This window comes from Megalops cyprinoides, chromosome 14 (genome assembly GCF_013368585.1).
Source record: "Megalops cyprinoides isolate fMegCyp1 chromosome 14, fMegCyp1.pri, whole genome shotgun sequence".
Lineage (NCBI taxonomy): Eukaryota > Metazoa > Chordata > Actinopteri > Elopiformes > Megalopidae > Megalops > Megalops cyprinoides.
The window spans coordinates 10842473-10856146 of record NC_050596.1 but is presented as its reverse complement, the minus strand read 5'-3'; the positions used below and the strand labels follow the sequence as shown (position 1 = coordinate 10856146).

Here is a 13674-nt window from a genome sequence, read left to right as displayed (position 1 = left end):
ACAATGAGGAAAACCGAAGTTTCATACAGTGCTTGAGGAAAAAATCAAGGGTTCAAGAATTCAGATACTCTCTCTTGGGAGCCTTCAGATATCGAAGTTTTGAATGACTGGAAATGCACATTCTTATAACGTATACTGTAACCCTATGACTGGCACTCAAAAGACTTTTTCACCTCTCATAATGAGGCAGACCGCACAGCATAGTTCTTAAGTGTGACACTGCAGAGGCACGGATGGGTAAAATGTCAAATATTTCTGTGAAATGCTGATATATCATACTACACACTGCTGGAACTTGATTGGCAGAGATGAAACACTAAGGTGATTCCGTGCTCTGCTTTCCTACCTGGTTTGGGACAAACTGCAAGCTGCTTTTTACTGTGAATTGCTGAGTTAAGGAATTCCCATATTAAACAGATCTAATGATGGAACATTCAGTGTCAGGGACACAATTTTCACAGTAAATATCAGTTTCACTATACAGAAGAACTGGGGGTGCTGCACTGCAATGCATCATGGGAAAAGGGAAGGGTGCTTTAGTGGGGTATTCGTTACCTGGATTGATGCTTCTCTCGCATACTGCTGGCATGCAAGCTGGGCCTCAAGTCTGGCCCTCTCTAGAATCAAGTCCCTTTTCTTCTGAAACTCAAGGCCTCCATCAGAATTTTCACTCTACAACACAATAGTAGCAACTATCAGAACTTTCACACTCCCAACAGCTACCACCAGAACTTTCTACAGCATATAGCAACCATCAAAACTCTCACTGTGCAACACACCAACCGTTAGAACTCTGACACTTCCAACAGGTTCCACCAGAACTTTCACACTCTGAATAGCACCCATCAGAACACACACTGTGCAACACAGCAACCATAAGAAATCTCACTCAGAAACAGAGCATCCATCAGAACTCACACTGAGCAACACAGCAACCAGAAGAACTCTCACTCTAGAACACAGCAACCATCAAAACTCTCATTCTTGAACAAAACAACCACCAAAACTGTCACTCTTGAACACAAAAACCACCAAAACTCTCATTCTGCAACATAGCAAACATCAGAACTCTCACTCTAGAACAGGGGTGGCCAACCCTCTCCTGGAGAGCCACTTGTCCTGCATGTTTTAGATCTCTCCCTGCTCCAACACAGCTGATTCAAATGATCAACTAGTTATGAACTCCTGAAGCTGCTGAATAACAAACTGATCATTTGAATCAGTTGTGTTGGAGCAGGGAGAGATCTAAAACATGCAGGACAAATGGCTCTCCAGGAGAGGGTTGGCCAGCCCTGCTCTAGAACACAGCAACCATCAGAACTTCATCAGAACTAACAAAATACATCTCTGCCCACCACCAGAAATAACCATACTGTACTAACAGCACTCAAAGGACTGAGTCTAATAGCTGTGATTAACCCATTCCCCTCTGTGGTCTTTTCTCCCTACAGCCACAGAACACACTGCCTGCTATACTGTGTACCAACTGATCTTCTGGTTTGAGAGGTAACCGATGTGTGTGAGGCTAAAGCTAAAGCCACAGGGGCAACACAAGCGTGTGGTTACACATGCACACACAGTGCAGGCTGAGGTACGAAGCTTGTGTTGTGGGTATACTGTATGTGGTAAAGGTCCTCTGATCCGCCACTGTTTCCTGTCTACTGATCATGCAGCTGTGTAGTGCGATTTCTTTCTATTGGTAAGAACTAATAAGGTTGCCAAAGTGTACCATCCAGTGTTAAACTCTCCAAACTGACTGCTAATTTAAAAGAAAGCAGAAATAATACAGTTTATGGAATATCCTGTTAATGATTGGATGAAGGAGGCTGCCCTTTACCAAAGTGCAAAAAATAAATTGGTATTTCACAGTAATGCAACTCTTTACTAACATTGTGAATACCATTGTGGCTTTTCATCCTTTAGTATGGAGGACGAATAAAAGTACGTCTTTCAGCAGAAAAGGAGTCTGGTTTTATTTTTCCCTCATTTGAATCCTCCCAAATGGTATCAAATAAAACACACTGGACTGAAAATGAATATAAATTTTATATTTCATCTTTTTACAAGTAATTGTATATGATAACCTTGTATATCCACTGCAGACATAGGAGGTAAGACGGTTACGTACATAAGACAGGACAGCAAAATCAAAATTTAATCCACAGCCTTCCTGCAAATCCAGCACAGAAACTACTCCGCCTTTGTGACCTTTGTGTGTGGTGGACTGCGAATCCACTCTGAAACACTGCTTCAGAATGAAACAAGTGGTACATGTATCTCATTTCTTACAAAAGCAGTATGGAGCCAGCGGCACAGAAATTTAAGAAAATGCTAAAAAGTAAAATGCGCTTAAAATTTGTTATTCAAATGACTACAGGCATTGCGATTAGATTCAGTCTAGGCCCAGAACCATTAAAGACCAGACTAGACACAGCAGTAACTGTAGATTACAGGCAAATGATGAGCTAAAATGGGCTGAATGACCTGCTGCTGTCACCATAGTTTCTTATGAATGTTCATTTTCATGTCTGTGTTGCTTATGTTCCTAGATGGAAAGCATAAACAGGAAACAGGAAGCAGTTTACCTTGGGGATGGTTTGCCCATCAACACAGTCCTGGCCACTGCAGAGACACACAAACAAAAAAGTGTCAATGAGATAGCCAGTGGCATCTCCCCCCATAGAAAAAACCCAACACAGAGGCCTACAATGTGAAGGGAAAGGGGGCTTACTTCAGAGACCCCTCCGCCATAACCATGTCCACTGGGTACAGCTGCACTCCGGAAAGTTCCGCCGGCGCCAAGTTCACTCTGTCAGATGCAAGGAGAGAAATGAGGCCCAGAGTTACCCAGAGTCCAGCCCCGACTCACCCTTTATCACAAGCACCAACGCATCAGAACCACTCAGAACCAAAAGGGACCGACGTTCACACAGGCCGAGGAACTTCACATCCTCAGGCCGTGCATTGGCCTACCTTCCTTGCTAGCTGGAACCACACTTTTAATGTCTCCTCAGTGATTTAATGTCACCGAAGACCCGTATCTCTTAAATGGATCCAGTACAGACCATTGTATTCACCAGTGAAGTTACCTGCATTGGGTTAGCTCATGGTCTGAGTCAGGCCATTCAATCCATTCAACACTACAATGGCTGTTTTTACAGACGAAACAGAAATACAATCCGGTATTTGTACTAAGAAACAAACAACCCAATAAACGTGATTTCATTCCATCCTACCACAGCAGTGACTAAGAAACATGGTCATTATCGAACGTAAGGATAGATTTCCTGGTCTCTCCTGTCTGTCAGGGATGTGTACGTTATTTAGCCTGTATCGTCCGTCCTGTCGTTTAGTTTAGTTTTTACACTTATACATGAGCCTTATGTAAGCATCTGCCTCTAGTGTAGGTTCAGATGTTTTGCACTCTAAATGAATACCTACCTCTAAATGCCCCAAATGACCTAAATGAATAAAGTTTTATTTAAAAACTGTTATGTTGTAGTATATGTGTTGTCATGATTTGTGGCAGGTTTAACGATCCCACGATGGTGCTGAATTGTTGTAACTGTGTTTAAGCTGCTGGGCAGGTCGCGTCGTGGCCACGCCTATTCACCTGTCAGGGTCCTGGAGCATCTCCACCGCTTCCCTCAGCTGGTTGATCATGTCAATACGGAGCTCTGAGCCCTTGGTGACCTTTGACCTGCAGGAAGGAAACCATCTGTTAAAGCACAATAGATTCATAACTACAGCCTCATGCACACATAAGTAGGTGCGCATGTAAGCTCGTGCGCGCACACACACACACACACACACATTTAATTAGCTGTAATTCCCTGACTTCCCCCTGCTCATTTACCTTTATCAAACATGATCTAGATGTCAGTCAATTCTTCCATCCATCCACAGTTCAAATATAAATTACAAACCCCTTTCAGAAAGCTCTTTATATTCTGATTGCGCCACAGAGAACAATGGGGGATTGTAAGCATAAAAACTGAAATAAGATGAAAAGCTAGTTCTTCTGTACCATCAGCAGTTCTAGCCTAGACTGAAAAGCTGGAGTGATTCAGCTTAAGTACCTTTTTTGAAGGGTACAAACCACTCAAACCTGCTAACCCTGCACAATATCTGTTTGTACTGGAGGAAAATAAAGGTATGAAAATATCTATCATTATAATCTGAATTTGTTTCTCAATTCAAATGAAATTCATATAATGCTAGGCTCCACCTTCACACACTACTTAAAACACAAGAAATAAAGAAAAGAGACAGAAGGAGTAGGTGAAAATGGGAAAAAGAGAGAGAGACAGAGAGAGAGATACACCCACTTCTGTTCAGAGGCCCAGCCTGTGTCTTCCTCTATCCTGAGGGGCTCGTCGAAGTCGGTCGCTCGACCCTGCCGGAGAAAAAACACCACATCACTATTACTTCACCAGCTGCAGTGGGGTCACATGATCACTGGCATAGGATGTGATAGGCCAGTGTTCAACACTACACCCCCCCACCCCCCACCCCCTGCATCTGTCACAGTGGGACCAATAAGATGTAACCCCCCCCACCCAGCCCGCCTCATCAACTACCCCCTAGGCATACAGATCAGCTCACACAATACAGCAAGTCAGAGGTTTCTCTCTCTGTCTTCCCAGAATGCCTCACTGTCACTCACACATGTTGGGATGCTCTGTGGGGGGGTAGGGTGGGGTGGCTGGAGCTGGGCCCTCCCACTCTTACTGAGTAGGGCAACATGAATGATATACTGCTCATATCAACTGATTTCTAGCTACAAACTGGAATATTTGCATGAATATATGCAACATTTCTAGAACTAATACTGCAGTAGCATTACTAATACATGGCTACAGTAAATGCCAGAGCATTAGAAATCCTCTCAACACAATGCAGCAATCATGCAGGCAGAAAAGTCAGCAACATCACTGGGGCAATAAGGAGCAGTTAAGGGCCAGTTTTGCTCCTTATCAGAGTAGAAACTGAACTGACTTCAGCCCTGAGCAACAGATCTTAAAGAACCTGGAACCCAGCGAGTCCCGCTGGAACACCAAAAGGAGCAACGCAGCCGAAAGGAAGGCTAGCCTGCGGTAACATGCAGCTGTGCATTATTCAGAGTTACGCGTTTTCTCATGAATCATTCAGATGCACAAAAAGCTTTCTGTGTTGGTCCAGCCAATTAACAGACTGCAAGCAGGGGCAGTGGGAAGCTGGGGCGGCAGTGTGCCGTAGAGCTTGAGCTTGTAACCCAGAGGTTGCAGGTTCAGTTCCCAGAAGGGGAACTGCCGTTACACCCTAGAACAAGGTACACAGACAGCCCAAATTTATTCATAACAAAAATCCATCTGTGTAAATCATCAGACACTGAAGCATTAGCCGTGTGAGTCAGCCTGGAAAAGGGCAAACGGAACAGCTGAAAAATGACAATAATAAAAATGCTTCAGAGTGGGGCTCGCCTTGATGTAGCTGACAAACTGAGAGCTCAGCGCCGAGTCTCTGGCACCGAACTGCCCTTTCCATCCCTCAGCCCCGTCACCGTCTGGCTGGGGGTCCGCTGGGAGACGAGAAAGGAGAGGAGAAACTCGGGATTAACAAAGACATGGAAAAAAGAGACAGAGCCAACAGACCAGGAGAGAACTTACAGAGCTGTGGGATCTTGTAGGCTTGCTTACTAGGCATGTGTCAGGCCTGACAATCATGCTCTAAACTGAGATAATGTATGCGCAAGGGCAAGCCAATTAAAAGCAGCAGGTGTTTCACCTACTCAGTCTGCATGCGGCAGACATTTTTCTTTACATGATGGTCAGGTAAGTGATAAGCAACCAAGCTCCTCCCTGCATTAGGGATGGAGAGGTCTGTGCATATTTACCACATGGATTTTCTGTCTTACCAGCCATGCTGCTTTATTAAGGTACCTGTGGCTGATTTGCTGTTAGTCACAGGTTGACAAACTGACTATTCCTGCAGCATGCTTGGCCATTGGCTACACCTAACATGCTGTGTAATTTAGTCCCAAAATGCATGCCAGCTGTCATGTGCAGTGCACACTTCCGTGAGTATGACTGCAGGGAGCTGATGTGGTCAGTGTGAGTCTGTGCAGGGCAGGTGACAGAGGCGTGACACTCTACCTGCCAAGGCGCTGATGTGGTCAGTGTGAGTCTGTGCAGGGCAGGTGACAGAGGCGTGACACTCTACCTGCCAAGGCGCTGATGTGGTCAGTGGAGTCGTCCTTGGTCAGGCCCTCCTCCTCCATGATGTGGGACATGGGGACGGTCAGACTCAGACTGTCCTCGTCAGAGGGCTGTAACGAGATGGGATGTCCTGCCAGCATTAGCGTCCAAATATGAGCTCATACACTAATGAACGCACACATGCACGCACACACGCACACACACACACGCACGCACGCACGCACATACACACACACACACACACACACACACACGCAGACACACACACAGACATACATACACACACACACACACACCCTATGCATAGATACAGACTGGGTCTCTGCTGCCTACCTCAGTGGCTGAAAGCCTTTTGTCCCCATTGTCACTGCCAACTCCAGAGTCTGAGTCCTGTTTCTTACTCTGGTCAATGTCCTCGGTGCTGCAGGGTTCAGGAGGAAGGGATCATGGGTAAACATGGGTGAGTCACAGGAAACACGGATTGGAGAAGGAATGAGCAAAGCGGCCAATGAGAGCTCTCCCTCGCTCGCTCACTCACAGAGAGATGTACTAATCAGAAAAAGATTGACTTGGGAGATAAACTGATCAAAGCGCCTTCCTCACTCGCTGCATTCAAACTCAGGGCAGGGGTACATTTAAGGACATGGGATGATTATGCTTGGCAGGAAACAGTGGTGTGAGTAACAAGCACTTAGTGTGGGATGAACAAGAATGTTCCATTAACAAAAACAGTTACAACAATCTGGTTGCTGAGACATCACATGACCTCAGTTGCAAACACTGTGTCTGAAGTGCTTTGATGCACCGCAACACAGCTTCCCCATTCAGTCCAGCCTCCTTGTGCAGACACAGACTCTCTCCATTCCCCAGTGTTTTGATTGACAAGGGTTCTGACGTGGAAAGGCTTCCAGCGCTGTGTGTAACTAGGTTACAGCTGCGGTGTACCAGCCGCTCACCTGCCAGTGGATGGGTGGGACAGTCGGTCCATCACAGGCAGGCTGTCGCTCCGACACGCCTCCATCGTCAGGTACTTGAATATGTGCACCCTCCCCTTCATGCAGATCTGCAGTACAGTGCAGCGAACCGAGGAGATTAAACACGCAGATTATCAGTGCCAGTGCATTCAGGGAAGACAGATTATTCAAGGTTTCAGCACCCTTGAAGATCATTATTACCATTTTATTGGTGTGACTGTGTATGTGTGCATGTGTGTATGTGTACCTGTCTATATGTGTGGTGTTTATGTGTACAAGAATTTACAATTATATATTTATGTGTGTGTATGCATGCCTGCTCAGGTCTTCATTGACCTCTTAAACTTATGTACTTTGTCCTACGGTCTGGCTCAGTACCCTGCTGCCAATGGCCCACTGTTCTGGGATCAGTGCACCCACAGTACAGCGTGTTTAACCCTAGTGGGTAGTAACCCCTCAGATTGCTCTGGGAGAGGTGTACCCGCAGGACAGGGTGTTTAAACCCGCTGGGTAGTAACCCCTCAGATTGCTCTGGGAGAGGTGTACCCGCAGGACAGTGTGTTTAAACCCGCTGGGCAGCAACCGCTGAGAATGCAGAGATTACGATGCAGATGCTGTGCAGTGCTGATGCAGACGGGTCTCACCTGCGCAGGCGGGCTCTGCAGGGGGTTGTTCTCCAGACGCAGAGACTGCAGCTGCGTCATCTTCCTGTAGCAGATGGGGATGCTGGACAGCTTGTTGCAGGAGACATCCAGCTTCACCAAGGGCAGCTCCGCCAGGTCTGAGACAGGAACAGAGGGTGGGGGTCACATGATCTTACTGTGACATTACAGCAAGGCAAAGATACCAAGGAGCAGCAGGGGTGTGAGAACTATGGGTACACTTTGTTAAACATAGTAAAAAACCTATCCATTTACACTTCATTCAACCTGAATTTACCAGCAACATTGCAGCCACAAGCACTTACTCTAACAGCCATTCAGTGAGTCCCAATTGTCCTAAAATTCAGTATCATTAGGCCTGGCCACTGAGGCACTGACATAGATCTGCAGCTTCAGACATTGTGGCCACCATCCCCAGCGGTCGCATTTCAATGCTGGCATGGCAGCTGAAGATGACAGACTGCCTTCCTGCCACTCACGCCCCCTGCCTCCTCAGAGCCGAGCTCCGATGCTCCTCATTTCCCGCTTTACGTAACCGAGGCGACGGCACAGCGCCTGCCTCGAAAAGGACAGCGAATTAAACCGATGAGATCATCTCCTCCGATTCCCTGACCCGTGCGGCGTCCCGCTGACCTCAGCTCCCCACACAAACAAGAACAAACCCCCCAGGGGGCGGAGGGGGGGATGCAGGAGGAGCTCTGAGACATCCAAAAGTTTAGAGCGGCCAAAGATTGAAGGAGCAGACTGCCAAAGTTAAAAATAAACACGCAAAGAGGAGCAAAAGCATTAACCTCTGCTCAAACCGCAATGGAGCAGTCAGCAATGGGGGCCGGATCTGAGCAGACAGCTAAAGATTAAAGCTCAAATTCCTCTGTCCTTATCATTACATTCTGCTGCAGATTAAGGTCTTTCTTGTAATAAATAAGTGCTCTCCCTCTGGGGGTTCATTTAAGAAGCTGCAGGGGGATGCTTTTCAGGAAGCGGTTCCATTGCATTTATTTCTTTTTTCACGTCAATACTGATGACATACATATTTGCTTGGCTAAAAATAGTCTTATACGGTCAGTGTCTTTATGAATTTTACATTTTATCCTCTATATTCACGCCCTAAAATGTTTCCGCAATAGTGGATAACTCCTTTCATGCCAATCTAATGCCTGTCTGAATCGCTAGATCTTTGAAAGGGAAGGAGAGAGAGAAAGAGACAGAGAGACAGAGAGATAATAAAGAGAGTAAGACTACACAGAAAGACAGAGAGAGGGAGAGAGAGAGAGAGAGTGCTGTCATCACACTCATATCTCCAGACTCATTTCCTCAGTGACGATAAACCAAAGCCAAAACAATTATTAATGGCTTATCTCACAGAGAACCTTTCATAATTGAAATCATGCCGAAGATTACTCAGTGATACACATTTTGGCAGACACCATTAAGGGGATATCTACATATTTCATTAATATTCGCAGGCATCCTTTTTTAATTACATGAAAAGTTGGAGGTCTCTCTTAATCAAAGGGTCTTCAGAGCTGATCCTTGGATTAACTTAAAAAGGAGGCATTTTCCTTTCCTACTGCACTTGTGGTGGAGTTTACGTTCAAAGTGCAATAAAGCTTAACTTGCCACATGACTGTCCTCACAACATTTCTGTAATGACCAGCGCAAATGATCATATCCCTTTAGTGTCACTGCAGTGTTGTGAGAGCGTTATTTGGGGAGTATCATCTCCCAATAAGGGTGCTGCCTGAGCCAACACCACATTTATGCAACGCGTGACTGCTTAGCCAGATAAAGACTCACCAAGGTGGATATGAGGCAACAGGCTGTAAAGTCTCTGTGTGGTTTGGAGAGATGTAGAAGAAACATTTCTACAACAGCATAGGAAAAACTGCTTCCGTCACTCATGTCAACTAATCTTAAGATACAACTAATTTCAAAGGCAAAGCCATACCCCCTTTATTTCCAATCAAAGCTGTCTAAAGGGTCAAAGCTAAATCCTCTGATGTCAGAATTAAATCTGTTGAGCCCGAAGACATTTGACTCTAGGCTCCACGGCCCCCAGCCTCAAATGTCAGGAAGAGGCAGAAAGAGCCTCACTGACGCAGCATTAGGTCAGAAGATTTATCAGATTTGCATGGCATAATCTGATTCTGAAACTGCATCCACAATGGGTGTATCCACAGACAACAGCCTTGTGACCTTCTGGAATAACAGAAGAAGCTCACTTCAAATTAACCAGCAGTGTAGCGTAGTGGTTAAGGAGCTGGGCTTATAACTAGAAAGTTTGATTCCCATGTGTGGGAATGCTGTTATAACCTGTTATAATGCAGTATTCAACCTGCTTTAGTGTCTATATACAGCTCTGTAAGTGGATAATATGTAAAATGGAAGTTGCCCTGGAGAAGGAGGCTTGCTAAATAAACAAATCATGTAACAGCAGCTTTCTGCTGAGGGCCAGTGTGGTGATGTTGTGAATTCTGTGTTTCCTGTGGTTCTCACCCTCTGGTAGTGCAGACAGGAAGTTCCTCCTCACATTGAGCTCCCGCAGCATCTTCAGTCTGCCGATGTGCCGAGGCAGGGCGGTGATCTCATTACAGCTCACATCCTGCAGGGGGCGCACAAGAGCAAAGAGCAGGTCTTAAAGGGTGACCCCGCCACCCCATCACAGAGTTTTAAAAAATAATAAGAAGTAATAAGTGGCATGCTGAGACCAGCAACATTTTCTAGTACAAACCAGAGTGGGGGGGAGGCAATCACACTGCACCAGTATTATCAGAGCACACATTCTCATAGGGTTAACTTGTTTAAACCCCCTGCTATAAGGCCAAATTCCCTTCAAAATAAAAGTCCTCCCATTCCAGCTGACATTTAGCCTTACCTTTACCACACCCTTCCTCCAAGCCTACTCCTGACTCCACGTCTTACACATGAAATGGAATTATTTGACAGTGATAACTACAGGCCCAGCATTTTGTGTGATTTTGGTGTCATAATGTTGCAGTGTTCCTTTACTTAGATTAACACAAGGTCGTCATTGCTTAGTTGTGTCACCATGAGAACATGCCCATAATAATCGTCTGTGCTGAATTTAATGGGAAGCTTCCTGCAACTCCACTTCACCTGCACATGAGAGCGCGTGTGTTTGGATTTCATAATTTGGGAATATGAGTGCTTATACAAGCACAAACACACGTTCATTCATGCATGTGTGCATGTATGCCATATGCTCCAAAAAACACACACATACATACCCACGTGTGCAGATGTACACACGCATGCATACACACACACACACACACACACACACACACACACACACACACACACACACATACCAGCTCCATCAGGTCCTTCAGCTGGCTGATGGCTTCAGGAAGAGCCCCCAGCTTGTTGTTGCTGGCGTTGAGGACACGCAGGGGGAGACTACACAGGCACATGGGCAGGGAGGAGAGCTGGTTTCGGCTGGGGAGAGAGAGGCACAACCTTCAAAACCTCTACAGAGAGGAAATGAAAGGCAGGTCCCAAGAGCTGGGCCTGGCTTTGTGGCATATTCTCCTTCATAATTGACCCTAGTCAGCGCAGCCCAATTCAGCACATTCTGTGAACTGTGTTACACTGAAATACGTCCTCCTCTGAACCCTTGAGAGGACTCTCAGAAAACAGGTTCCATTCCTTGAGATAAGACTGAGAGAAATGTCCCTATCAACCTTGAAAAAGGACACCGGAAGTGAGAGACTAGAACTCCAGCTGTGAAACCGGGTTACAGACTGAATTTAGATGCTGCTTTGGAAGAAAGTATGTGGATATCCACAGCACAAGAATAATAGACTATGATTTCACGTTTTCACAAGCATGGTGAAAATCATTTTTAAAAGTAATACTTTGCTTAGATGTTCATCACAATCCTATTTTTATATTAAGGCGTTAAGAAAAGAAAGACAGAAAGAAGGTATGGATTCTCTTTTCCTGAATATATTTCATACTACTCTCCTTCAGCCCCCCACCCATGAAGAAGGGAACAGGGTCAACATATCCCAAATTTAAAAAAAAAAAGAGTTCCTACAGATAGTTTGATAATGATTGCCCAAGGATGACTCCCTGATTCCCAGAATGCACCAGCATCTCAGTGGCTGAGTTTACAAAAAGAAGACGATGAAAAAGATGTCAGAAGCACACCCTCGAAAGAGTGGGTGATGAGAAGGCAGTGACCCCTTCCACTACATTTGAGATGAGTGCTTCCCTGAAATGAGATTGTGACCCTATCACACAGCAGAGCAAGTCTATCTTAGGCCTGAAATGGACAGCCTGGAGATAACACAAACAAGAAATTATCCTGTTCCACATATGAAGGCAACATACACTGTGTCGTGTGCATACACAATATATACACAACTATTTTCTTCATTTTATCCGAAAAAGAGCTCATGAATGAACAAACACACATTTCATTTCCACACAATGCACTGCTGCTCTGAGAGCTGAAGCTGGCTAAAAGCTTTCACTTGCCATTTTAGTGGAATGTGCCATAAAGGTGTTACAGGCAATGTCTTATATGGCAGTAACACATAAAGCTGTTCAGCCGTCAGGTCTGCCTCTGGACATGAGAACATTCTGGAACAGTGGGTACTGTTTCAGGTGGATTCCGGAATGTCTGATCCTGTCTCTCAGGGCGATACGCTCAGGGGGACAAAGGGAAGAAAGGCCTTTGCTAAACTGTATATTTTGGAGGGAGTCTCTGGGCAGAGAGCAGAGACTAAGAGGACGTTTTCATCGCTTCACCCCAGCAGACACATCTAAGGTTAATGTTAATGTTGCTGTATCTGGATCAGCTCAACACGGGTTGAGAAATACATTAAGAGAGGACCACACAAGTCGCACCACGTCTGGACTTACAGAGCCAGAGCTTCAAGCGCAACTCCCCAAGTGCTTTTTTATTTCATTACACGCATAGGCAAAACATAATTACCATGGCAACAATTTTGACATGCAAATTTATCCAGAGCAGTGAACGGGCACAGCAGCAAAGCCCCTTGGGATAAAAACCCTTTGGAAGTTTTTGACCTTTACAGAACCCTGCCATGATCCTGAAGACTCGTTCTGAGACATGTCAGCCTCATCTTTGCTCAGAGTTTTTGTTAATATTATTCAATAACCTTTATGAAGGTGCCATTCTTCAAGGACTGGGCTCTTTGCCTTGTTTCTACATCTGCTCTTTGTTAGAATAGCTCAGCTGAAGTAAATACAGGACTACACCTTGCTTATGTGTGCAACCACTATGACGCTCTGCCATTTGAACCCTGAGCCACCGCAGTGTAGTTGTCCTGAATTTGCCTTGCTTCATTAAATATCCAGCTCTGAAAATTTACATGAAAATGGGCCAAGTAATTGCGTCATGCAACGCCCATCGATTTTTATACCGTATACATGATATCTGAGTGTCCTGAACATGCAGATGTAAACACCCCTAAGAGTCCACGCATTCAGCCTAACAGCACTGCTAAATTCAGTACTCTTCCAGCGTTTTAATTGCAATGAAATTCAACTGAAAATTTTTCAGGGAAGTGCAGAGGCTCTGAGCATTAGTTTAGCAACATTCAGTCATACCTCCCACACACTCACGGCGTGTGCACATCGGGCTGCACACGCGGAGTCGGGTGATTGCACCGAACGCCTGACCTGATTGGCGTAAAACTAACCAGGGTGACGGTGTGGAATACTGCTCAGGGAAATACGCTGCAACTAGAGGGCTGTACATTTGCACCCTGTGCTTGACTGGAACAAGGCCATTATTCCTCTGACTTCACCTGAATAGATTCAGTAAATACCCAGCTGTATAAATAGATG

The 13674-nt window shown here is 45.5% G+C and overlaps 1 protein-coding gene across 1 annotated transcript in view; it reads right to left on the bottom strand.

Moving 5' to 3' along the window:
- LOC118788830 (leucine-rich repeat and calponin homology domain-containing protein 1-like) overlaps positions 1-13674 on the bottom strand; it is a 51577-nt gene that overhangs the window by 14602 nt on the left and 23301 nt on the right. The window contains exons 3-14 of the mRNA XM_036544942.1: positions 11166-11292; positions 10330-10435; positions 7816-7952; positions 7154-7260; positions 6531-6618; positions 6202-6307; positions 5463-5560; positions 4329-4396; positions 3614-3700; positions 2732-2809; positions 2586-2622; positions 556-672 (exon numbers count right to left, since the gene is read on the bottom strand). Of these exons, the coding sequence (XP_036400835.1) occupies positions 556-672; positions 2586-2622; positions 2732-2809; positions 3614-3700; positions 4329-4396; positions 5463-5560; positions 6202-6307; positions 6531-6618; positions 7154-7260; positions 7816-7952; positions 10330-10435; positions 11166-11292 (1156 nt within the window). The remainder of the gene's footprint in view (positions 1-555; positions 673-2585; positions 2623-2731; positions 2810-3613; positions 3701-4328; positions 4397-5462; positions 5561-6201; positions 6308-6530; positions 6619-7153; positions 7261-7815; positions 7953-10329; positions 10436-11165; positions 11293-13674) is intronic.